Source organism: Vicugna pacos, chromosome 4 (genome assembly GCF_048564905.1).
Source record: "Vicugna pacos chromosome 4, VicPac4, whole genome shotgun sequence".
Classification (NCBI taxonomy): domain Eukaryota; kingdom Metazoa; phylum Chordata; class Mammalia; order Artiodactyla; family Camelidae; genus Vicugna; species Vicugna pacos.
The window spans coordinates 70,592,985-70,618,683 of NC_132990.1; the positions used below are offsets into that span (position 1 = coordinate 70,592,985).

Genomic DNA, 25,699 nt, shown 5'->3' on the forward strand with positions numbered 1-25,699 from the left:
CAAATACTCATGTAAAGACTGATTTTTATTTCATGACACAAAAAAATTAACTTGAGAAATGCTAAAACCATAAAGTTTCTAGTAGAAAACACAGAATAATTCCTTTGCAAGCTCAGATTAGGCCAAGATTTCTTAGTCAGGATACAGACAGCATTAATCATAAAAGAAAAATATTAATAATAGAACTTAATAAAAATGTAAAACTTCTGCTAATCAAAAATCACATTAATAAAGTAGAACAGAAAGCCACAAATTGGGAGAAAATACTCACAACATACATATCTGATGAAGGATGTGTATAATAATAAAAACTATCCACAACTTAATAATAGGACAAAGAATATGATTTTTTTAATCATCAAAAGACTTTGAACGGACACTTCCAAAAGATGATATATGAATGGCCAATAAGGGAATGAAAAAGTGATCAATGAAATTAGTCATCAGGGAAATGCAAATTAAAACCACGTCAATTCCATTACCTGCTCACTTCAAGCAACTAAAATTTAAAAGTTGACAACACCAAATACTTGCATGGATGTGCAACAATTAGAACTCACATACTACTGGAAATGTAAAATGTACAATTTGGAAAACTGGCAATTTCATAAGAAGTTTAACATATATCTACCATGTGACCCAACAATTCCAGATAGATGTCTAAGAGAAATCAAAACATATATTCACAAAAACCTTGCACAAGAATTTGCATAGCTGCCTTATTCATAATAGCCCCAAACTAGAAACAGCCCAGGTATCAATAGGTGAATAGATCAAACTATGATATAGTCAATGGACGACTACTCAGCAATTAAAAAAAAAAGAACTACTAACACCTGCAGCAACATGGATGAGTCTCAAACATAATGCTGAAAAAACCTAGGCACAAAAGAGCACGTTGTATGATTCCATTTGCAAGACATTTTAGAACAGGTAAACTAATCTATCATGAGAGAAATCGTAAGTTACTGATTCTTGGGGTAGAATAGTGGGATCGACTGAGGAAAAGGGAATTTTCAGAACAGATGATAATATTCTGTACCTTGACGAAACATGGATTACAAGGGTACATGCATTTGTGAAAACTGCTTGAATCTTACACTTAGTATCTGTGTGTTTCACTGTATGTACATCATATCACTACTTTAAAAAGATAAAAAAGTACATTGGCTTTGGAATCACACAGGCTTCAGCTCTGCCACTTACCAGCTGTGTGACCTTGGCCAAGTGTTAAAACTGTCAGTTTCCTTATCTGTAAGATGGGGAGAACAAGACTTGAGAACAACCTCAGAGAGTTGCCAGAAAGAATGAATGAGATAGTGCTTTAAAAACATTAGGATACAGTAAATGCTCACTAAATATTAACTCAAAAAGTTAGAAATCTTTCATCACATATTTCAGCGAAGGAGAAACATGCAGGAATGGCTAGAGCAGCTAAATGCTAGGCAATTCACATATATTATCTCACTTATTTTTTAAAACAACCCCTAACAGGGATTATTACTGTTTTATGGATGAAGAAATTGATCTTCACAGGTTGCCTATGGTCACTCCGTGAGGAGTGGCAAAGGCCAAGATGCAAACTTCCATTCATGTTTTTCTCCACTGCATGATGTCCATAATGGTCACTTACAGCAACATGTCCCTGCAACTGCCAAGACAGCACAATTCATATGAAAAGCTTACTAAGGTTCCCTACATTCTTGATGGCAGGGTAGTGTCAAGCTTGACACTAAAAAAAGAGGCCAATTCTGAGAGCTTGATTAGTGGTGAATGGAAGCAGGGCTCCTGCCTGAAGCCTCCAAATAGAAGCCTGAAAATGCTGCTCTAGGCTTTTACACTGTTCATGGGCTTCAAGATAGGTTTTTTTTTTTTCGGTCCCTCTTTTAACATTTTTAAATTGGAAGTATAGTTAATTTACAATGTTGTATTAGTTTCTGGTGAACAGCAGAGTATTCAGTCATATATATTTATTTTTTCATATTCTTTTTCACTACAGGTTATGACAAGCCACTGAATATAGTTCTTCCCTGTGCTATACAGTAGGACCTTGCTTGTTGTAGGTTTAAAAGGTAAAAAGGCTCAATACCAAATTTAGACTAATGATCAAGAGAGAGAAAAACAATTGGTAAAATAATAAATGAAGTCACTATTTAACTATGCTTTAATTCTTGTATCATTTGAACTAACCTTTCTGTTTTTGCTTTTGAATTTTTTTTTTTAAACACAAGATGGTTCTTGAATTTTGAATTCCCATTTTCCCACACCTTGATTTGCACTGACAATTATCATTTTTCACTGTAGGAATTGCAAACTCAAATGCCTACAGAAGATAGGAAGGAAACACAAGTGGATGAAGGAGGCCATGTGGGTTTGTGACAATCCTGAGAGTGCATGTTCATTTCAAGACAGCAGTCACTACTCTGTTCCGGCCAACAGACGCCATGTAGAAATCCAGGCCCAGTGCTGGACCATTCAACTTATCAAGGCCAAAAACCCAAGTATTTATGGAACTCCTGCGGGTTTTAAATGTTGACAACTAACATGCTTTTATTTAAACAACTTAATTAGTCAGGCAAATTATGTCCATAGGCCAGACTACATTTAGTACATGGAATTCTGTGCTAAGGTGAAAAAGACATAGCACTATTTTCACTTTGATTCTTATTATTCATGCAGTTTATCCTTTCCTATGCTTACCAACAGAGGATGCATTTATTCAATTTTGGTTCATACTGTCAGCACCCTTCAAAGAAAGATGATTATCTCTTCCTACAGATTCCCATCTACAAGAAATACTGGAACCTCCCCCTTCAAAAGATATGTAACTTCAGGTATAAAAGCCAAAAAGCTGTCTTAACTGACTAGTGTACTCAGAAAATGCTGATGAAGACTCATTTGGGACTGAGTTGCTATCCTCTCCTTAATATACCTAGAGAACCACAAGATTTTTAGAGAAAATATCAATTTGTAAAACTATGTATAACTTTAAAGAAGGTGGTTTTAATAATCCAGGGTTTCCTTCCACTACCTGATACATTTGCCTAATACAGTAAATATTCCCTTTAGTGAGATATCAAAAGAAGAATTCCCACACATCCCCTTTGTCATCACATACTGAATTTAAACAACCACTTAAACTTTTAAAAAATGAAATAAAACACAGGTTTATATGAATCTTTCTCTACTCTGAAAATGTTACTGCAATACCGCTCCTATAGAAATAATTTCAGCAACCTACTTTCAGAGTTTCTTCTCATTTCTTCTTAGTCATCCATTACAAATCTCCAGACCCAGATGTTCAAGCATTCCCTGAACCCACCACAGATAATAGCAGAGATCCATGACTATCCACGAACCCAACAACAGCCTTTGAATGCAACTATCTTTTCATCAACTGTAAACAAGTCCTAAACTCTTGGCTCCATAGGAAGTCCCAACCAAGTCAGTATAAACTCTGAAACAGGGGCAGAGGTCAAGGGGATGAGAGCTCAGCCTAAACTCTGGATCTCATCCCACCCCCACCCTGTTCAAAAGAAACCTTATCAGAAGGGAACTCCCCAGTAAAAGGCCACATTCAGGAGACGTGATCTTGCAGTGATCTAGCAGATTCAGCTGAGGCTTTGGAAGCAAGGCTCTTACAACTGTTATGAATGTGAAATACCAAAATCACAAACAGAATGGGGAAAAATCAAGGGAGATTTGTGAACTTATTACCTTCATTTGTTTCAGGAAAGAACCAGTCTGATAATAAATAGTGGAATAACCTTGAAGCTGAACCACAGGAGAAATCTCTTTGGGAACCTATTTCACAGTGAATTACTCTACTTTATGTCCAAAATCATTCTAACATATGCAAAAGAGCCCAAATGACACTTTAAAATAGTCTTTATTCTGTACACAAAGAGCCCCGTTATATATGTTACAAATCATTACACTGCCTTAAACTCTTCCATTAGCAAGTCTTAGAGACAGGACAGAAGATTTGGAAAACTGCAGCTCTCAAGTCTCAGATACTTCACTATGTACTTTGGGGTGAGTCATTTAACCTCTCTAGGCCTCAGCATTCTCATCTGTAGGATAGAGATAGTATCTTTTCAAATAGGTTTTATGAGTGCTTAATGAAAAATGCACATGGAAAATTTTGTGTGTAATAAAATTTAGCCATTATTTATTATTATTATTATTATTATTATTATTATTATTATTATTATTATTATTATTATTATTATTATTATTTAGTAAAGCCACATATCATCAAGTTTTGTGTCTGTGTGTCTGCCTTCCTGACTAAATCAGAGTCCCTAGCGGGCGGGAACTGTGTCTTAGCTTGGTGCACACATCAAAAAGAAAAAGAGAAGCAGGGAAGGAAGGAAACAATGGAAGTAGGTATTACAAAGTCAAACTTGAGTTTAGATAATTTTATATGATATAAGCCTTCTCATTCCCACTGAATATGTTCAAAGTGCCTGGCACATAAGGAATACACAATAAATGTTCACTTTCTTTCGTTTTTCTCTAACACTCAGCTTTAGATCATTCTCTGCAGACCACACCTAGGTTTATATGAACTGTTTTCTGAGATCAAAAATTGTGACAGATAGTTTGACAACAAGGAACAGACCCATCGGACATAGAAAAGAATACTGGAATTTTGGAATGTACCTATGAGTACTCTAGCTAAGATGTGCATTTCTCGTTTGTAGCTGGAAGAATCCACAAAAAGTCTACCTGGGATCCCAAAACACATAACAGATGAATGCAAAGCCAGAGCAAATTAGTGGTGTTAGGCTTATTCTGAGAAGCTGTTTTTTTATCTTGCCTGTTCATATCACCATCACTCAGGAACCTCTGCTTGGTGGGCATCTTGTGGCAAGAGAGGGCAAAGAGTAATTTAACTTTGAAGTCTTTTTTAAAATGCTCATTTATCTAGGGCCTAGATTAGTAGAAAAAATACATACATAATGTATGTATTTTAAAGTTTAAGTCAGCAGGAATCCCAAGTATGCAGTTTTTTAAATGGTAATGGTCAGGTTCTTAATTGTACATATTTCTTCCTCAGTATGCTCTCTATAAGACCTTGCTACTGATCAAAGAAAAAGTACATAATCTGTGTATTTATTTTTAATAAGCAGAGGGTTAACTTCTTTAGTTCCCCAAGAGGTTAAATAAATGAGTTGGCAGATGGTCATTTGAGCTACCTGCTGCTGATTGAGGGAAGGGGTCCAAAACATCCTAGCAGTCAACCAGATGGTAAAGAACAGTCTTGGCCAAAGTGGTCAGCAGCCTATGAGCTCTGCTCCTCTGAGGGCACTATTTCCTTGAAGCAGTAACTTACACCTGCTAACATCTGGAATGATTTATCTTAGTGTCATTAAGAAACACAGCTAGTTTAATTGAATAAAGTGGTTACAACGACCATTAGTAAAGAGAAGACTGAGAATTTCAACATTATACTACATAGCCTAGAATAGCAAATACTTAATAGTGTTTACCATTTGCCAAGCATTGTTCCAAATACATATATTTTTTCATTTAAACTTCACAACAACCATGTAAAGTAGGAATGATTTTTTGTCCCCATTTAATAGATGATAATACTGAGGCAGAGAGTAGTTAAATAGCTTAGCCAAGATTACAGCGCTGGTAAATACTGAAGCCAAGTTGAACCCAAGCATTCCTGGGCTTTTGAGTCAGAGTCCATGCTCTTAATTCAGAAGAGTTCCGGCTTATATAAAAAGCCTAAAGGACTCATTTGAAATGCAGACAAAAAATTTATATAAATACATGTTCACTGTGGCATTCTATATTATGTAGAAAAAACTAGAAATAACCTAAGTGTCCAATGAAATGGGTTAAATAAATCATGGCAAAGTTATTCACTTACAATGAAATATTATCCTGCCATTAAAAACATTTATGAAAAATGTTTCACGACTTGGGACAATGTACCCAATGTAATGCTGAGTGGGAAACGAATAAACAGGATACAAAATTGTATATATGATTCCTAACCATGTAAAATAAGTACTCTCAGACACAAACTGGAAGGACATATTTTCAAATAACAAACAATGGTTACTTCCAGGTGATGGGATTTTTTTGTTTTTTTTTATTTTGTATTTTTTAATTATGTGTATTTTTTTCTTTTAGTGTTTTCCACAATGAACATACATTATCCTACCATCAGTTTAAACAAAGGCAATTTTTTTCTTTTAATCAAGTTGCACAAAGATTCACGGGCAGTTGGTATAAACAGCTAAAAAGCTTCTAATCTAAACTTCAAGTAGTTACTTTCCTTGACAACACAGTCAGCATGTAACCAAAAAGAAAGCTCATATTCAACTTCAGAAACAATTAAAATACAAGTATTTTCAATTTTGGTCAGTGTTTATTGTCTAATTATTTGTTGAATTATGGTTACAAGAAGAGAAATGGATTTAACTATAGAGGCCAAAAACCCAGGAATGGCTTTGCTGAAACAGAATAAGGGACAAAAGTCTGACTCTGGCGGAAGAACAGCTGTTGCTAATCCAACTATTTACCCTTTGACCCTCTATCTGGCCAATAACTGAACAGTATCAATTGTTTTCCTGTATTATGTGCTGTTTACAATCCCTGAGAGGCATGAAAGGAATTAATAATTTAGCCTAGAAAGCTGACAGCCTTTATTGGGGAGCCCCTTGTCTGTGGAACAGAAATCAGAGCAAGTAGCTGTCCTGAAGTCACAGGTCCCTTTACTGTTCCTGTTTTATAGCCTAATTGGCCCCCAAACATAAATCAATTATTTCTCCTGTTTTAAGCAACAATGACTTCTATTCTTTAATTTCCCTTGTATCAAGTCAGTCCTTGTTCTCTTGAGTTTTACAACTACACGGTAAACATGATAGCTGAGGAAAAAAATCGGGGAGCAGGACAGACTGGGGTTATTTGGAAACAGAAGCACAGAAAGGTTATGCTGTTTTGAACTTCTCTTGACCTTTGACTGCCCTTGTCCCTAGCTTATGCTAATAGGCAGGGTACAGAGATGCTTCTTGTAGAAATGAACTTAGCCTGAACCTGTGCCATAACATTGGACTCCAGAAAGCCCGGGAATCATAGGAAGGCAGCCACAGTGTGAACAGCTGCCCATATTCTAACATCACAAAAAAGGTAGAGGGGGAAAAGCCATATGAATTGGACAAAGTCAGTCTTCCCTTATCTAGTTCCAACACACCCCACCTGTTATCCCAAACTTGCCATCTACAACCACTGCCAAGCACAATGGGAAATCAGCAAGAATGGTTATTCCTGGTTCAAAATAAGCACGTATGAGCACACCTTCCCTATCAGGAATCTGGTGGGTAAGGGAGACACTGGAGCCTCTAAATTCCAAAGACGCATTGCAGAGAAAACTCTAATGTGCAAAAGTCACAGATATTAACATAGGAAATATTATTCCTTTCCCATCAGAAGCCGTGGAATTTGCAGTATCAACAACCATAACCTACTTACACATGTACAGCCTATTTTAGTCTTGAGGTTTCTTACCGCTTTTGCTAGAACTGAGCGCGCTCAACTGAACTCCAAAGTTGGTTCATACCAAGATGATAAATTTTTATTTCTGCCTATTCATTATTATAATAATATCAGATCATTATACATTGAAAGAGGAAGACTAAAAATACCACTAGCTTCACAGAAACAGTATGGGGATTACTGAGAATACTGGCGACATAAGCTAAGCACAACTCTTAAAAGAAGAGTGCTTATTTTTAAGGTAACTCCCATACTATACTGATATATAAAGTTATGTTCAATATCTGTTCATTCTCATAGAATGGAGAGGTCTATAAATCACCATATCTAGCTAGAGATTCCATGCAGAAATGTTAAACGAGGTAGAATTACTTGGTCCAGAAAGAATAATCATCCAATAATAATCTCCATAAGAATACCAAGTGCCTTTAAAGACTATTTTGAGCTATTTTCAATTGCCACTAAGTGCAGAAAAGGAGAGTAAGTTTGGGTACTAAGTGCTAAGTTAGAGGTTTTAAAAAAGTATATTTTCAAATAATTCTAGACAAGGAAATATTTTCCAATAGACTGTTAATAAATGAGGGTGGGACACAGACTTATTTTTTGTGCATCCCTGAAGCCTAGAACTGGGCCTGGAGCAGAGACAACATTCAAATGCTAAAATGAGTTCTCAATTATCTGGCTTGTTTTACGTGTAGTTCTGTCTGAAAGATTACAGGGCACGTCAATGTTGTTCCTAGTGTTCAAAAATACTTCTAAGAAAAGACCATGATTCAAAAATTTACTTCTCCTCCTAAATGATAGCTTTTGATAAGACAAAGTGAAAACAGTGTGTTCACTCACAGGTATTGGGATGTCAGGTGGGAAGATGGAGTAAACTGAGCCTACATTACACCTACTAAGCTGATTCTGAACTTTATGACTTTCAAAAAGACAAATCTATTTCCCTGGTGTTTGATAAGCATTATGAGACTTATTTTATCTTGCAATTAATAATTAGTTGGACAAACATGAATGTTTATACTATTAACGTGTGTGAGCCAACTCCCTCAGAGAGCTGATACTAGCCAGGATGGTGAGGTGAACTTTTTCACTTACCACAACAGCAGATTGGTGACAAACAGCCAGCCCCATGACCCTAAGAAGTACTAGAACTAGAAAAAATAGCTCTGGATCATCTCACTGATTCTCAATCTAAACTATCATTCGACATTTTGGAATTACAGCAAAATGAGGTCTGTATACGTTGCATATCCCCATGTCCTATTTCCAATAGTTGTAACCATATCCCAGAATGGTGTTCACCACAGTATGAGAGCACTATAAACACAGATGATTATCTATGGTCAAGACTTACATGGTCCTGAAAAGCCTCATTTAATTAGACCTTGAAATGGTCATTCTTATACCTTAAAATTAAGGATGTAGATGAAGATGCTTTAGAAATTAAACTGTGATATGAAGGTTATCAACTATAAATATCTAAACCTTTATATAATCCTTCTTTGAAAGCCATTATGTCAAAATTAGCCAATACTTTTAAAAAGCGGTTGTGGGTATATGGTTGTATGTGTGCCTAAATGAAAGCACAGTTTTTGTTGCTGCTGGTTTCATGGGATGACGGAGAATAAGAGGAACAGTATTACACAGAAATTTTCAGCAAAGAATTTTCTATTAAATGGCTGGACTCTGGCCACCAAACAGTATTAGGAGAAGAAAAAGAAAACATAACTGGAAAAGAGAGAATGCCCTCCCATAATCATAAATTAAAGTAAAATAAAATCTCAGCCAATAGCTCTATCAATGACAGATACACATTTAAGTTATACATTTAAAGGTACACACACGTATACTTTTCTTACCCTTGGACCCTGGGGAACATTCAGAACTTACTAGTGCTTGGGTCGAGCTCTGCCAATTCGTCCTGACAAAAACCTAAAGAGAAACAACAGGAAAAAAAGATTATGATTCATGAATTACTCTAAGGTACTTGCAAATACAAAAAAATCAAGTATCATATAGTGGACAATAAATCCAGACTCAGAAGTCAAATTTGGATTTGAATCTTAGCTCTGACTTAATATTTAGCAACTGTATATCCCTCTCTGAGCCTCCATCTAATCATCTTTATATAAAAATGGAGATAGTAACAGTACTTATCATGAAGTAGTAAAGAAGATTAAGTGAAAACATTGATACAAAATGCTTACTTAGCACAGTCCTTGGCACAGAGTAGGAGCTCAATAAACACACAGCACAAGTAATTATGAATAAGCAAGGCATGCCAATGGTAATTAGAATAAAAATTCATAGTAAAATTTCAATTCATTTAATATTTGTCATGTTCTATTTATGTTATCAATTAATTACCTTCCAAAAGAAAGTAAAATACACAAATGTGACCTTATAACAAATATCAAACAGGGTAATTTTACTTAAAATTTTCACAGTTGTTGAATAATTTTTACCTGTACACATAAATGGAAGCAATTCTTCCATTAATAAATATGCTATTCAGGTTGGAATAAATATCTCTCAAAGTACATTTCAGCCCAAAAAGTCTGAGCTACATCTGTCTGATTAGTGTGTTAATTATCATGCTGAAGAGAAAGATCAAGCACAGTGAATAGCAAACACACAGTAGGTATTCCATACCCAGTGAATAAAAGTTCTTTTTTCCTGGAACGATTGCTTACTTTCTCCAGTTTGCTTTCTACTCAACTTCAGTTTAAGCATTTCCTCAGAAAAGCTTTTTCTTGCCTCCCTTACCCTTGCCTCATACACAAGGTCAAAGCTCCCTGTAATAATGATCTATAATGCTTTGTGCATTCATCAACTAGGAGTTACTTTTTCAATGTCTAATGCCACTATTAGACTGTTCCACTAATAGTGTTCCACTGACCCAGGGAAAGGGACTGGGCCTGTCTTGTTCACAGCTGTATCCTCATTATCTCTCACAAGCTTAGCACAAAGTAGCTGTTCAATAAACATCAACTGTAGTATCTCAACGATAAATTCAAAAATAATGGAGCAAACCCCTAGGACTAGAGGAATACAAGAGCATTTTCTATCATCAGAGTTGGGCAGCCAGAAGCCAAAGAATCACTGTGGAGAAGAGGGATTCAAATAGCAGGCAGAATGTTTAAACACCATAACTTTTAAAGTCCTTGCAATCCTGGGCTGTTTGGGCCACACCATTCACCAAACATGCCACATGCCTTCTTGCCTTCCTGTGCATCCTCCTTCCTCTCCACTTGTTAGAGAACTATCCATCATCTTTCAAGATCCAGCTCAGATATCATCACCACCATGAAACACAGCCTCCTCCATGCTTCAAGGGTAGGGTCTGTGCACATCCACCTGCAGAGCTGCTTCTATGCCCAGAGCAGCTGCCAGTACACTATGCAAGGTGCTCAAACGCAGGATGAACTAAACAGGAAATACGATCCTGCCTCAAATTAGTCTAGGGAAAGAAAGTCATAGGATCAGAAAATTTTAAGTCTAGCCTGAAAAGCGTGTTGAATGTCTGAATGAGGAAATCTGATCTGGAAAACCAGAGTTTAGAAGCTGCGAAAGTGGCTGAGATGCCTAAGAAGGCTCACCTCAGAGCAACTTTAAAGCCGTTCTACATAAACGCAACAGGAATAGGAAAGTGTGGAGAGATACTAGGCAAAGAGGAAATAACTCATCATTACACATGGGTCCAATGTTGAACACCCTGGCAGAAGAGAAACTGAGAGTGAGTGTTCACATAACATAAACTGACTCAAAAATAGGACAAAAGCACAGGAAGGCTAATGTATGTAGCAAAGTTATAGTTCAAGCCACTTTTAGTTTAGTTGTATGACTTTAGGCAAGTCACTCAAGTCCCCTATTCTGGACCTCAGACTCTGACCATTAAATGAAAGAACTGTATTAGAAGTCTCAAGAAAGGACAAAGTCTAACACATTTTCTGAAAACAAATACCATTCTGAACTCAAAGTAACTAAATCAAACACAAAGGGGAGGTGACTAAAAAACAAAGACAACCCTAAGAAAAACAGTTCAAGTGGATGTCTGTTGCTTTTATCTGCCTAGCAACCACTCCCCCCTTCTTCTGTTAATGGCATCCCGATTTTCCTTTGGAGACTTACCCTTTTACACAATCAGTCCATGACCCAAGTAGGATTGACCCTAACCCTGCTATAAATTGGGATTAACAACAGCACCTACCTTATAGTTCTGTTAAAAGGATTAGATGAGATAGTGCATGTAATGACTATGCACTGTACCTGACGAAGTAAAAGCTCAACATGTGTGAGCTACTACTAAACCCAAGGATCCATCCGATCTAGGGCTGTATCCGTGGTAGCAAAGAGCAGATGATAGGAGGTAACTATTGACCCATTCATGACATCATCCTCAAAGACCGTGGATGGAACCCTATAACATCATTGTTTATTTACTTGCTGTGATTCTTGAACCTTTTTTTTTCCCCAATATTTTGAGCCTGGAAATTGTTTGATGTAGTGATTCCAAATGTAGTATGCTAGCCCCTAAAGGAAGAACTCTTTTCATTTGCCCTAAAAAATTCCTCCAACGGTCACAAAGAGCCCTGATTATGGAATTCAGTAACTATGTCTACATTCCCTCCATCCAGCCCTGAGACCATTGGCTAATAATGTTGTCTCTGGTTTTACAGATTATCACTAATGCAGGAGGCCTGAGGAGATACAGAGAACAATGTTAATTCCACCTCCTGACAACAAGTCAGTGGAATGGCTAGATCTGGCTACCAGTCTCAAACAGTCTCAACCAGATCTAGCTAGCAAAATGATTGCTAGCTAGAAGAATCCAAATCACTGCTAGAAGTAACCCCAAGGTGTGTTCAATTTAACACAAAGGCAAAGGATATCAGAGCTGTTTGGTAAAAAAGCAGATCACTAAGCCACATAAATACACAAACATAACCCCAAAACCTTCTGTCACACAGAATACAACACATTAAACAGATTAGGAAATGTTCTGGAAATCCAGGACAGTGACTTAAATTGCTTTAAAAAGTGAAAGAAAATGCAGGTTGGTTCCTAAAATGACAGATATATCATGAAGTCACCATGCTCATAAGCACTCTATAATTTAGTGCAAAGCTTACATTCACTTATCATTGGTTACCTTAGAAGACAGATGCATAGTGAAATTATGTTTCACTCATCTGAGTTAGAGTTGGATTCAAACCCCAGATTTGCCACTATTTTTAATTAACTACCCTATACCTATTTCTTGAAATGGGGATAAAAATAACCATCTTGTTCAACCATTGTGAGATTTGGTGAATATATATAAATCACCTACTTTACGGCAGGAGGTCAATAAATGGCTCAAAGTCTAGGGATTTTCTTTAATACAGAGGAAGATCCAGTTGATAAGCTTTTCTCCAATAGGAGAAAATTTGACAATAGGAAAAAGATCAGTGATTCCTCAGTCTGTGATTGGCTTCAGTAACAGATTAAAAAATTATTGATTTTTTTCTTTACTATTTTGACTATAAAGTTATGTATTTACCATAATAGGATCTTTTTTGTGTGTCAGAAAAGGTTGTATTTCACAGAAGACAGAGAAGATGGTGAATTATATAGTATACAGAAAATAATACATCTTTGGCTATTATTTATACAAACTTTTTTTTTTTTTTTTTGCAAAGGGGAGGTAATTATTTAGTTTTTCAATGGAGGTACTGAGGATTGAATCCAGGACCTCGTGTATGCTAAGTATGCGCTCTTCCACTTGAGCTATACCCTCCCACCCACCATAACAGGATCTTAAATAAACTTTGAGTATCCATTTTTTACCAAATGTGAACATATAAAAGCCATGGGTAATGCCAGTAAACAAACCCAAGCCTGAAAGACTAGCTAACTGTAATCTATAATGTGTCTTCTACAAAAGCAAGTTAAATATTACTCTAGGAATGTTTTAATTTAATTTAACTTAGAAAGGCAGCATGGTGCAGTAAAGACTTGGATCCTGGTTATGATTCTGCCAGTCTATTTTGAAGCCCACAGGCAAAATTAAGGTGAGGCCACTAAAAGGCAAAGTTCTACAATTCAAATCAAACCTTATCTTTCCCCAAAACAGAAATCATACATTAACATTAATTAAAATGTTTAATTAAAAATATGATATAACATTATTTCACCTAGTCAACTGCAATTCAAGTTTCAAATAGTTTTAAATGTGCAATATGAAATGAAACAGAGCTTCCAGAAGGAAATCAGGATCTAAAAGCATTTTGAAACTGCTCTGCTTAGTTAGGTTCCCCTACCCTGAGCTCCTAAGTCCCTGTGCTTCCCACATCAAATCATGTTCAGGGCTACTGACTGTGAATACAGGTTGTAGAGAATTTTGTTTTCCATACTCTCCAAGAAAAAGCTAAAAAATTTTATCCAGGCTTTGTAGTGATATATAAGTTATTCACTGGTCCTTTCTGGATCATCAGCTCTGGTCATCTTTATCAGTTTCCCATTTCATCCCCAAACATATCCCCACCCCAACGCTGAGGCATGTTCCAGGATCCCAGGAAAAGCTGCTCAGTAAATGTTTAGGAACTGTTTCTTTCTCTAAAAAGCAATGGCACTAAACCATATGCCACTAAAATGAAGTTCTTCCCAAAATATCAAGTTCTAAGAGAAAATAAATTTCACTATTCTCTGCAGAATAACAATGAATGTCCAACAGAAATTCTACAATGATACAAATGTTCCCTATCTACACTGTCCAAAACAGTAGCCACTAGCCACATGTGACTGCTGAGCACTTGAAATGTGACTAATGAGACTAAGCAACTGAATTTTTAAATTTTATTTAATTAAAGTAGCCATATAAGGGCAGTGGCTATTACAATGGACAATGTAAGACAGGAGAAGAGATTTTCCTCTTCTCAATTTGTTATGCCACCTTTTGGATTCTGTTGCAGGTTTAAAGTAAATGAAATGTGGAAATGTTTACAATAGTGTTATTTACTAACCAATTCATAAGTTTATCAGCTGTTATTAGAAAAGTAACTCTATCAGCCTAGCAAATAGTCACTTATTCTTTTGAATGTTAAGTACCTGCCCACACTGTGGAGGTCCTAGGCCTGGAAGATACAAATATCAGTAAGACTGACCCTACTGTCAGACAATGAATAGTCTAGGGGGTTCAGAATTAAAATTAACTGGGGAGCACAACAATGTGAATGTACTTAATGCCACTGAACTGTACACTTAAAAAATGGTTAAAATGGTAAATTTTATGTTATATATATTTTACTATTAAAAAAATAAAGCCAAATGAAATAAAGACAGTAAAAATAAATAGTAACATTTTAAAAAATTAACTGTAGGGAGTGAATGATGGATAGACAGATGGGGACAAATGGACGAGATGCAACTGGGAATCAGTGCAGAGTACTAAGAGCATATATTTTGATATTAGAATAGGCTTGAGCCCTAGCACCATGACTTACGAACTTCGTTAGCTTAGGAAGTGACTTCATCCTATGAGCCAATTTCCTCATCTGTAGATTGTTGTGAAGATTCAACGAAATGATCCACTTAAGTCACTGGTAAGTGTTTGGTAGCTGTGATCAATATTAGTGAGAAAAGAAGCAGCAGCCAAGGGGCCAGGGGCATGTGGAAGGGATAAGCACTCACCGAACAGGGCTATCGGAGAAACACACAGAGGAAGCCACATGTACAAGGCACAAGCAGAGAGAGGGAACAATGTCAGCTGGTATATGATTTGACTGGAGCCCCAGCCAGGGCCGTATCATAAAGGGTTTTAACTGACATACAAGGGTAGTTTTTGGCTTTACAGGCAATAGAGTCACTGACAAAGGAAATATACGGATATACCTAGGTTTGTCAATACAGTCCAATTCTGCTAACTTAAATATAGTGGTTAGAAAACTTCAACCAGGTAACTAAAAGCATAAGGAGTTAAAAGGAAGAGCTGGGAGGAGGGGTAGCCAAGATATACATGGCAAACAATCCACAGCTCCTGAAATTCTAGGAACTCTTCCATTTTTCAGGGCCCTTCCCCAGCTCAATCTTCTAGGCTCCTTTGGGTACAATGAATGGCTTGGGTGGAGGCTGAAGAGGAATGTGGCTTTTTTTTTCTTTTTGGTAACAAACATTAGCTAGCCAGACCATGGCCTGCCTCGTGGTCAGGTTTGCACCCTGCAAGTTAGCCCCAAACCCAAGCTAACATAAAAACACTTTTCTTTGGATCAGCTGAGAATTAAATTCACATCTGCTTCTTTCCTTTCTATCCAGTGAGTAGAAGCCACTTAGGCCATTAGCTTTTGTTTCTCATAGGCAACCTGACAAACCATAATTCAGGAATAACAGAAAGTGCTTTTGAATACAGGGACATAACATCACAAGTCCATAGAGCAAAAGCTGGCTGGCAGAGCTTCAAGTCATTTTTCCCTTTCTCCACCTTCAAATGTCAAGGTCTCATTTTAAAAACTGTAACAAAAACAAAGCCTTTTTTCCTAATGTTATTTTCTTAATGTGAAACCTTAGCGGCCAAAAAAAAAAAAAAAAGAGTGGGGGAGGGGAAGCCAAGGATCCTCAATTATATAACCTATTATGCCCACATATTTGCTCAGCTTAAATGCTGCTTACAAGAAGTGTCTACATTTCTATGGAAACATTAATAAGTTCCACCTGATCAACCTATATCACCTTTCATGCAGTTTTTCAGGCTTCTAGCTTTGTAATTACAGCCTTGAAACTATACTGAAGGCAGAAAAGCCAGCCTAAGATTATGACATTTCAATTTTAAAATATTAAAAAAAAAAAAGGCAGTACAGAGCTTCAAGGCTATGGCTACAGAATCAGAAGGTGAAAACAGTTTAGGAAGGCATTTTGGTTTGATGAGTCAGAGGTCATTAGTGTTTCTATGGAAATATAGTACAGGCATTTCACAGAAAACTGCATGTACTGATGGGCCTCTGACATTTTTCATTTACAATTTCTGGATCTCTGCAGTAACAAAAGGGATTGTTGACAATTATTCATTCAACCTAGAGGTTAAAGAAATTTCAAAATGCACACATACAATAAAATAATCAGTGAGTCGCCATTTATTCAGTCCTTACCGTATGCCAAGCATTGGTTGATGCTTTACATGACTTCTTACTGAAAGGAGCTACTGTTATCTCCAATTTATAGGCTTAAAGAGATTACTGTATTTTGTTATATGGAAAAAGTTACACAAGTCAAAACAAGAGAACTTCTATTCAGAGCAGTTTGACTAGTAAAACCTCACCTTTGTATCGTAGTGCTTTGCAACAGCCAGATAGATGGGAGCTCAATATTACTGCAAAGAACAAACTCTGACACCCTCACAACAGCAGGACCTCAGAGTCCAAGAAAAAATACACCTCAGATGAGTCCATTATAAACCTCCTCTTGGATAATCCAAGATGTCTATGTCACAAGCAGAGTAACCTCACTAACCAGACCAAACCAAACTATAAAACTTTACATTTATGAATAAAATAATTAGGCAAGAACTAGCTTCTTTTAAAACCTGCATGTTGCTCCCAACAAGAGTAGGGAGAGTGTAGTTTTTTTGTTGTTTTTGTTTGTTTGTTTTTGCTCACTGTCATCTTAAAGACTAACCGAAGAAAAGTCTTACAGACCAAAGGGTTTGTGTGAGCTTTTGAGGTCATTTCAGAATATGCCCTATATCATCCCCAACAGATGGTGTGATGGAACAGAAGAAGCCAGGTCTGTTCAGGAAATTCATTAGTGAGGAGCAGATGCAACCAAAGAGATGCCTCACAAGCAGCAGAATGTACCTTTTCCTAATTCTCTTTGAAAAACCCCATATAAAAATGGAACAGCATGGAAGCATGAAAGGCCTTGAAGACATTAACACTTTGGATCAATTCTGGAAATTTATCCTAAGAAAGGGGTGGGAAATAAGTAGTACAAAATAAGAAGCCAACTGAAAACTCAACACAGAATGATAAAACTATGGCATACCTATTCAGAGGAGTATTTTGTGAACACTATAAATGTTTATTAAGAGTTTATAATGGGCAAATACCACATAAAATATAAAATCATATACTTTCAGAATCAGCTCAGCTATATTCCAATACATATAAACATGATAAAGCACATTTTGGCCTATCTTTTCCATTGATTATCTTAGTGTGGACATTATGGCTAATTTTTTCCCCTTCATTCTACTTTTCTGATTGAAAATATATCGTTTTTATAAGCAGAAACACACACATTTAAAAAATCCTAGTAAGAAAATGATTTGGCTTAACTCTAAAATGGATCATTTTAACTGAAGAGAAAAAAACTCCCATTCTCTAAATGACTTTTACATTACTTCTTATTAGAAACATAATTCTGGACACCAATCTTTCTGACATACTGGTTAATCATTAATGCCTAAAACTCAGTACCATCTCTCATCTCCCAACTTCAGAAATCCATTGTGTGGCAACAGAGACACAACATTTTTAACCTTTTACCCCAGAATCTTTCAAATCTGAAACAAAGAGTGTTAGTATGAAGCAACCCCAAAACAAAAAATTTAAAACTATTCAAACTGGAGTCAAGATAGAAGAGCAATAACCAACATATGTTTATAGCACCACATAAACACAAAGGACATTTCACGAACAAGATTAAGGGTGAAAAACTGCTGCTTCTTAGATGCCAAACTTCCTATGTCCTAAAATCAAATTCAGTAAAATATTTACCTAGCATTTTCAACGTATAGGGCACTGTGCGGTGTTAATAAGGGACACAAAGATGAATAAAGCTAGTTATCCCTAGATTCTTACAATCTAAACGTGAAAACAAAAATCTGACTGGATACAAGGAATTATGAAGGAAATGTCCTACTGGAGAATCTAGCAGCAGTAGCCAAACAGTACTTATTTCTTCCCAGAGGGAAGTGGAAATGTCTTGATGGCAAGTAGCACTTGAATCAGGCTAGTCAGTAAAGAAAGAATATAAATACAGTCAATAGTACTCAGTAAGCCACATACATTTGACCCCTGAACAATGTGGGGCTTAGGGGTGCAGATCCTCTACGAAGTCAAAAAGCTGAGTATAGCTATATAGTCAGCATTCCGGTTCCATATCTGAGGATTTAACCAACTGCGGATTATGAACTTCTGTAGCATACATTTACTGGGAAAAAAAATCTTTGTATAAGTAGACTTGTGCAGTTCAAACATGTTTGTTCAAGGGTCAACCGTATGTATTCTGAATGTTCTTACCCACTGTTGGCAAACATTTCCCCCAGAGTCAGTCACATCCTAACAGATGAAGATTATATACGTCCTGCCTTACATGTTCTTTCCTAAATGAAGTCAAGAGGGTAAGAAAGGCCTACCCCAGAACACACACTACCCTCTTACCCTTGGTTGGATGGTCTCATCAACACACATTTTCACCTGTAAGTCCCAACTGGTAATCCCCAAACTTACAATTCCAGATGAGACTGTTCTCTAGACCCATCCATCCAAATGCCTACTGTCAACATCTACCAGGATATCCCATAGCGCCATCAAATTCAATGTAACAAATTGAACCTATTATTCTCTCTTTAAACCTGCTTCTCCTGTGTTTCCAGGTTCTTAGTACCACCAGCTCCCATCTCCTAAGCCAGAGATGCCCAGGGACTCCTCTCAGGCTCCCACTTTACCATCCTCCCACAAATCCCATCACAATGAGTCAAATCAATCACAAGGCCATTTTCATTCTCTCTCAAATCTCCACAAACCTAGTTCAAGCCTTCTCACCACCCTAGAATCCTAGACTACTGTAACTATTCTTTGTTTCCTTTCTTCTCTCATTTCTGGAACTGAGATTTCCTAATCCACTCAAAAATTCTCTGTTGGTTCCCTATTTTCAAAATTTACTTACTTTATTTTTATCTCTATTAATCTGTGTGTATGTGTCACAAGCCTTATTATTTAAATTTTGTTTAGTGAAGTACAGTTGATGTACAATATATGTTACAGATATACAATATAGTGATTCACAACTTTTAAAGGTTATACTCCATTTACAGTTATTATAAAATACTGGCTGTATTCCCTGTGTTGTACAATATATCCTTGTAGCTTATTCTATACATACTAGTTTGTACCTCTTAATCTCCTACCTTTATACTGTCCCACACCCCTTCCCTCTCCCCACTGGTAACAATTAGTTTGTTCTCTTTGAGTCTACTTTTTGTTATATTCACTAGTTTGTTGTATTTTTCAGATCTCACATATAAGTGGTATCATATAGCATTTGTCTTTCTCTGTCTGAATTATCTCACTTAGTATAATACCCTCCAAGTCCATCCATGTTGCTGCAAATGGCAAGTTTTCATCCTTTTATGGCCAAGTAGTATTCCACTGTATATACATGCTACATCTTCTTTATCCATTCATCTGTTGACGAACACCTTAGGTTGCTTCCGTATCTTGGCAATTGTAAATAATGCTATGAACATCTGGGTGCATGAATCTTTTGGAATTAGTGTTTCTGTTTTCTGGTTTTTTCAGATAATATACCCAGGAGTAGAATCGCTAGGTCATATAGGAGTTCTATTTTTAGTTTTATGAGAAACATCCACACTGTTTTCCAAAGTGGCTGCACCAACTTACAGTCCCACCGAAAGTCTACAAAGGTTCCCTTTTCTCAACATCCTTGCCAATATTTGTTATTTGTGTTCTTTTTTATAATAGCCATTCTGATAGGTGTGAGGTACTATCTCACAAAACTGTGGTTTTGATTTGCATTTCCCTAGTGATTAGTGATGCTGCGCATTTTCTCATATGCCTATTGGCTGGCTCCCCATTTTCCACATGTTTATTAGTACAGCACGCGTGGCCTCACATCATAGAAATAAGCAAACACAGCATTTGAAAAGCTACTCTGCAACCTTCATTTCCCTGACACATCCTGCAGTTTGAAAGGATAATACATAAATTCTTACTTCCAAGCTCTAAATCTTTATACAGAGATAAAAATATCTATACCAGCTTTGATGTTAAAGAAATTTCCTAATATTGAGACATCAATACAGTGATATACTAAGGAAGCAAGACACTTAAACACTAGCCTTGTTCTAGTACCAATAAGCCATTTGTGTAATGCTGAGTAATCTACTCCCTCTCTGCTCCATTTTCTTGTCAGTAAAAGGAGAAAGTCTGGCCAATTTTCTTAGTATTCTTTTCAGCTCTAAAGTCTATGCATTTATCAAAAGCTGGCAGTTGTGTGTACTAGGAGGTACAGAGGATATAATGTTAACACTTGAGGAACCCTTAAGGGGTTGCCAAAATTCTTAGATTTTTTTTTTTTAAATTAGAAGGAACCTTATAAATCATTTGTAATCTCTTCCATCCCACTCTAGCCTCCATTTTACAGAAAGGGGAAATTGTGTAAAGGGAGTAACATCTGTAGCATCTCTCTCTGATTTAAACACTAATAATGATCCTTAAGGCTTTGGCATTTTCCTAATCTAAAAAAATGGCAATAATAACAGTATGTACACATCATAAGGCTGCCAAGAGGATTAAATGAAACAAAAAATTTTAAAGCACTCAAGAGAGTAGCTGGTATACAGTATGTGCTCAATCTTAAGGGTTAGCCACTATTTATGGTTGGTAATGTCATTCTGATCTTCATTCCCCAAACCACAAATTTAAGCCTTGTGAAGCAGATTTCTTGATTAAAAAATGTAAACCACTTTGCAGCAGCTCTAGGAAAACTGTTCTACTTCGTGAACACACAGGGAATAGGACCTTTTATTGAGTCATCACTCAGTGCTATTACTGAGATGTTGGCTTCTTGATGAGGCTACAGCATTCATGTGAAAATTGACCTCTGGGTCAACCATTCAGATCTTGGATCACCGGACCAACGAAATAAATGACTGGGACATGTTTAAGAGCTACAGACACCAGTCTACACTGACCCACGAAAATCACATTCATGTAATACATGCTTCCTTTTACCTTTTGATACCTGTTATAAAGTGTGTCAGCTTAGAGGTAAAGTTCCTCTTTTAGCATTATTATGCATTAGTGTTAGCACAAACAATGTAGCACTCTTACTTCCCAATATGTGTCTTAAAACTAAGTGAAATACCAAGAATGTCAGGCTATCAGAGTAAGAAATCATTATTTAGTACACAGCTGTTCTGATCTGACTGTAGCAATTCCCTTCCTGAATATGCCTCACATTCCTAAATAAGTCAAAGTGACCATAATTTTCAGAAGTAAGTATTAATTAACAATGTCAAATGAGAAGAGCATACTCATAAGGTCAAGAAGGCAGGCTGAAATACAAGCTAACCTGGAAACTGAAATTGTGTAGACATACTGGTTGCTTACAGTCCCTATCATGTTACAGTCTTCACGTTTTTTCAGTTCACGTTATTCACTTTTTGTCTTGTTCCAAATAGTATTCAGTAGCTTAATGCTAGTTTGCTTTATTTCTTCAAAGACACTAAGTATTAAAATTCCCTCCCATTTCACACAGAGATCTACTTCCATGTCACATGCCCAGGGCCAGCACTGCCTCCCCGTTTGCAAGAATCTGTCCTAAACCCCATGACAGCATCCTTCTCCAACACCACAAATTGCCTTTTTTTCAAAGGGCACATGTCTCCCAAACCTAAAAAATGGAGGTGGCGTTACTCTGATGTTTGGGTTTAATTTTTGCATCTACCATTAAAGCAATGTGTTCTAAATACTAGACTCCTTAAGGTACAAATGGCCCTTAAGATCCTCCTCTACCAAAGCTGGTGCTGAGATTCCAATGGTATGAGACCTAGAGTTAAAGAGACCTAGATCCCATCTTTCCCATTTACTGAGTCAAGTCACATAACTACCCTCCATTCTCTCATCTGCAAAGTGACAGTAACAATGTAACTCTCCTTGTAAGACTGCTGTACAAAATTAAGTACACAGTAAGCACACAATAAATTTCAGTTTAAGAAAAAAGAAAAGAAACACTTAACTACAAAATTTTCAGAGAAAGACAATGGTCACAAACCAAGTACTAATTAGACTAGTTCTGCACGTGAATTTCTTAGATGAAATCACAATTCATTTAAGAAATCAGTTTAGGACAAAAATTTTTCTTTTTAACAGGAAGAACACAAATAGTTCAACATATGTTCTAATCAAGAGAGAAATTAAGTTTATGTTTGTGAAATTAAGTTTCTGTTTTTCAGAATCTGCAGTGGTAAAATTCAAACTCTTGTTCTAAAGTCTCAATTACTTCATACCAAGACATGCTGACAAATCTTAGCCTGGGATAAGCCCCGGGTTAAACCCTGTGTTCAAAGTGTCATACAGCAGTGAATTGCCTATTTTGGCTTATGCCAAGTATTAAAAAAATATTATTAAAGTATAAATTATACCAGGTTTGGACCATCAAACACTACACCAGTCTGGCCTCTGGGATTAGAAATTTATTAGAAATAGGTTTCACAAGATGATTTATCAAGAATGCACTATAAATAGTCAAAGATGTACCTAGCATAAAGACAAGGATGTTGAGAAAAAGGAACCCTCATACACTGTTGGTGGGAATGTAAACTGGTACAGCCACTGTGGAAAAGAGTATGGAGATTTCTCAAAAAACTAAAAACAGAACTACCATATGACTCAGCAATTCCACTCCTACGTACATTATCTGAAAAAACAAACAAAAAAACCACTAAATCAAAAAGATACATACACTCCACTGTTCATAGCAGCATTATTTACCACTGCCAAGATATGGAAGAAACCTAAGTGTACATCAACAGATGAGTGGTTAAAAATGATTTATGGATGAACAGATAAAGAAAGGAAAAAATATGTACATATATAATGGAATTCTACTCAGGCATAAAAAAAAAAGAATGAAAGTTTGCTGTCTGCAGCAACATGGATGGACCTGGGGAGCATCACACTAAGTAAAGTAAGTTAGAGAGAAAAAGACAAATACTGTATGATATATTATTTATATGTGGAATCTAAACAAAACAAACAAATGAATAAAACAAAGAACAAGCAGACTCACACATACAGAGAACAAACTAGCGGTTACCAGTGGGGAGATGGAAGAGAGAGGGGCAATACAGGGCTAGGAAGAAAAAAAGATTTTGGAATTACAAGAAATCATCTATATGAAAATTGTAAAGCACTACAGAATTTAAAGAATCTTTCATTTGGTAAAAAATAAAATAAATTTTAAAGAAGACAAAAGTACAATAAAGTAGACATAGGAAAATCAATTCACAAAGTAAACTCCCAGAGAAAAAAGAACTCTTTTATCCTTAAATCTGCAGATTATCATAACTATGATTTCTAAGAAGATTTCTCAAAATTTCTTCCCAAGTGCAAAATATTTCTGTGAAGAGCTATAAAGATGTTATTTTTTTTAAATTTGGGGGTGGGGTGGGGTGGTAATTAGGTTTGTTAATTTACTTTTTTTTTTTAAGTTTTTGATGGATACCAGGGATTCAACCCAGGACCTTGTGCATTCTAGGCACATACTCTACCACTAAACTATACCCTCTCCTCCTTAAAGATGCTATTTAAAATAATTCAGAACCAAATCTTTTTCTTACATAATAACTCATGAAACAAATTTTTAAACAAGAGAATTACAGAACTCCTCCTTTCACATTTTAAGAAGGAACAGAATTCAATAAGGAAAAAAAATGACAATAGAAAATGTTTCTTCTTATTCAGAAAATTTTAAAGATAAATAAAACACAAATTTAAATGTAAACAATCTTTTTAAAATAATGGAATTTTAAGAATTTAAACTATAATCTAGACTCCAGTTAGAGTTACATCAGGTACTTACTGTCTCCACTGAAACATAATGCAATAAAATGTTAATTAAATTTACAACTGTTGTAAATGTTACAAAACTACAAAAGAGTAAAATCAAAGAAAGTGTCTTTTATTGCACTTGCAATGACATGTCTCAAAAACTGCTGGCAGTATACTTTTTCAAATTTACTTTTCCAACATTATCTAATTAGGTGTTAGAGGAAGGTTTGTGATGTCTTTATAGTTATTTCAATAAAAACTTTATATAGGGGTACAAATATCTACAAAATTACTTTATATTTTACACTCAATGTCTAGAATTCAGTAAGAATCAAGAAATGCAATGTTTGGAGAAAGATCTGAATTCCAGAAGATGAAATCCTATCTCACAGTAGTTAAACCAAAAAAAAAAAAAATCAGAAAAATGCATATAAACATCTTCTCTACACTAACTTGTAGTCAACTGAACGCCCTTCTTGGGAAGAAAAGAGGAAGGGTGGGGAGAAAGGGATGAGAAGGGAAGAATGAGAGAAGAAAAAGCAAAGACGAGGAAAAGGGTCCTTAGACAGGAAGGTCTGTGGAACTAGTAGTTCAACTTTGAACAAATTTTCTCCCCTCAGTTTACTCATATGGAAAATGAACACACCATCACCTATGTCGGTGTTTCCCAAAGTGAGGAGACCACTTGAAGTGGTAAAAGAGGAAGCATTTTAAAACATTCCAAAGTTGTAACTTCTTCAGTTCTCTTTCAATCCTTCTAATCATATCAGAAGGAAAATCACGTGTGCTAGTTTGTCTATTACCTCTCTAATGCTTGTTTACCTCCCTTTCTAACAAAGGCCTACTCATAGAGACTTGGGCAGAAACAGTATCTCAGCTAGAATTTAACATGATATTATTTTCACTAAATTTATTTTTACTGTTACCTTCTCTTTTATGGCATATAATTTTTCATTTAGGATAATGACAAAATTTCCTTTTAAAATAAATTTTGGGTTGCAAAGTATTAACTAATTATTCAATACTTAAAATATTTGATAATTTAGGAATGACAAAAATCATGATGGTGATACAGGAAAAACTAAAGTTTGGAAAACGCTGGTTTAGTGGAATAGTGGTGTTAAGTAGTGGCAGGTTATTTTTAACTCTAAGCCTCAGTTAACTCATCTGTAACATGGGAATATCACCAACAATCAGAAAAGTTACAGAAAGGACTACATTAGTTTAGCAACTGCCTGGCACACACTGAGCATTCAACAACCATTTGTTCCCCTCCCTTTTTAAAGATTTTACCAGAAAGCCCTTTTAGAGGCCTCCAGAGACTGAGTCGGGGGTGGGGAAGCCAGGCT

At 36.1% G+C, this 25,699-nt stretch overlaps 1 protein-coding gene across 5 annotated transcripts in view; it reads right to left on the reverse strand.

The window, feature by feature from the left end:
* The window catches only part of NR6A1 (nuclear receptor subfamily 6 group A member 1), a 202,611-nt gene that overhangs the window by 160,233 nt on the left and 16,679 nt on the right, over positions 1-25,699 (reverse strand). For 3 of the 5 annotated variants that reach the window (XM_031677526.2, XM_031677528.2, XM_072960115.1), the window contains exon 2: positions 9,412-9,453. In XM_031677526.2, the coding sequence (XP_031533386.1) occupies positions 9,412-9,453 (42 nt within the window). Of the gene's footprint in view, positions 1-9,411; positions 9,454-11,731; positions 11,815-25,699 lie in introns of those variants that run through there. The other 2 variants (XM_072960114.1, XM_072960113.1) reach the window with 2 other exon arrangements.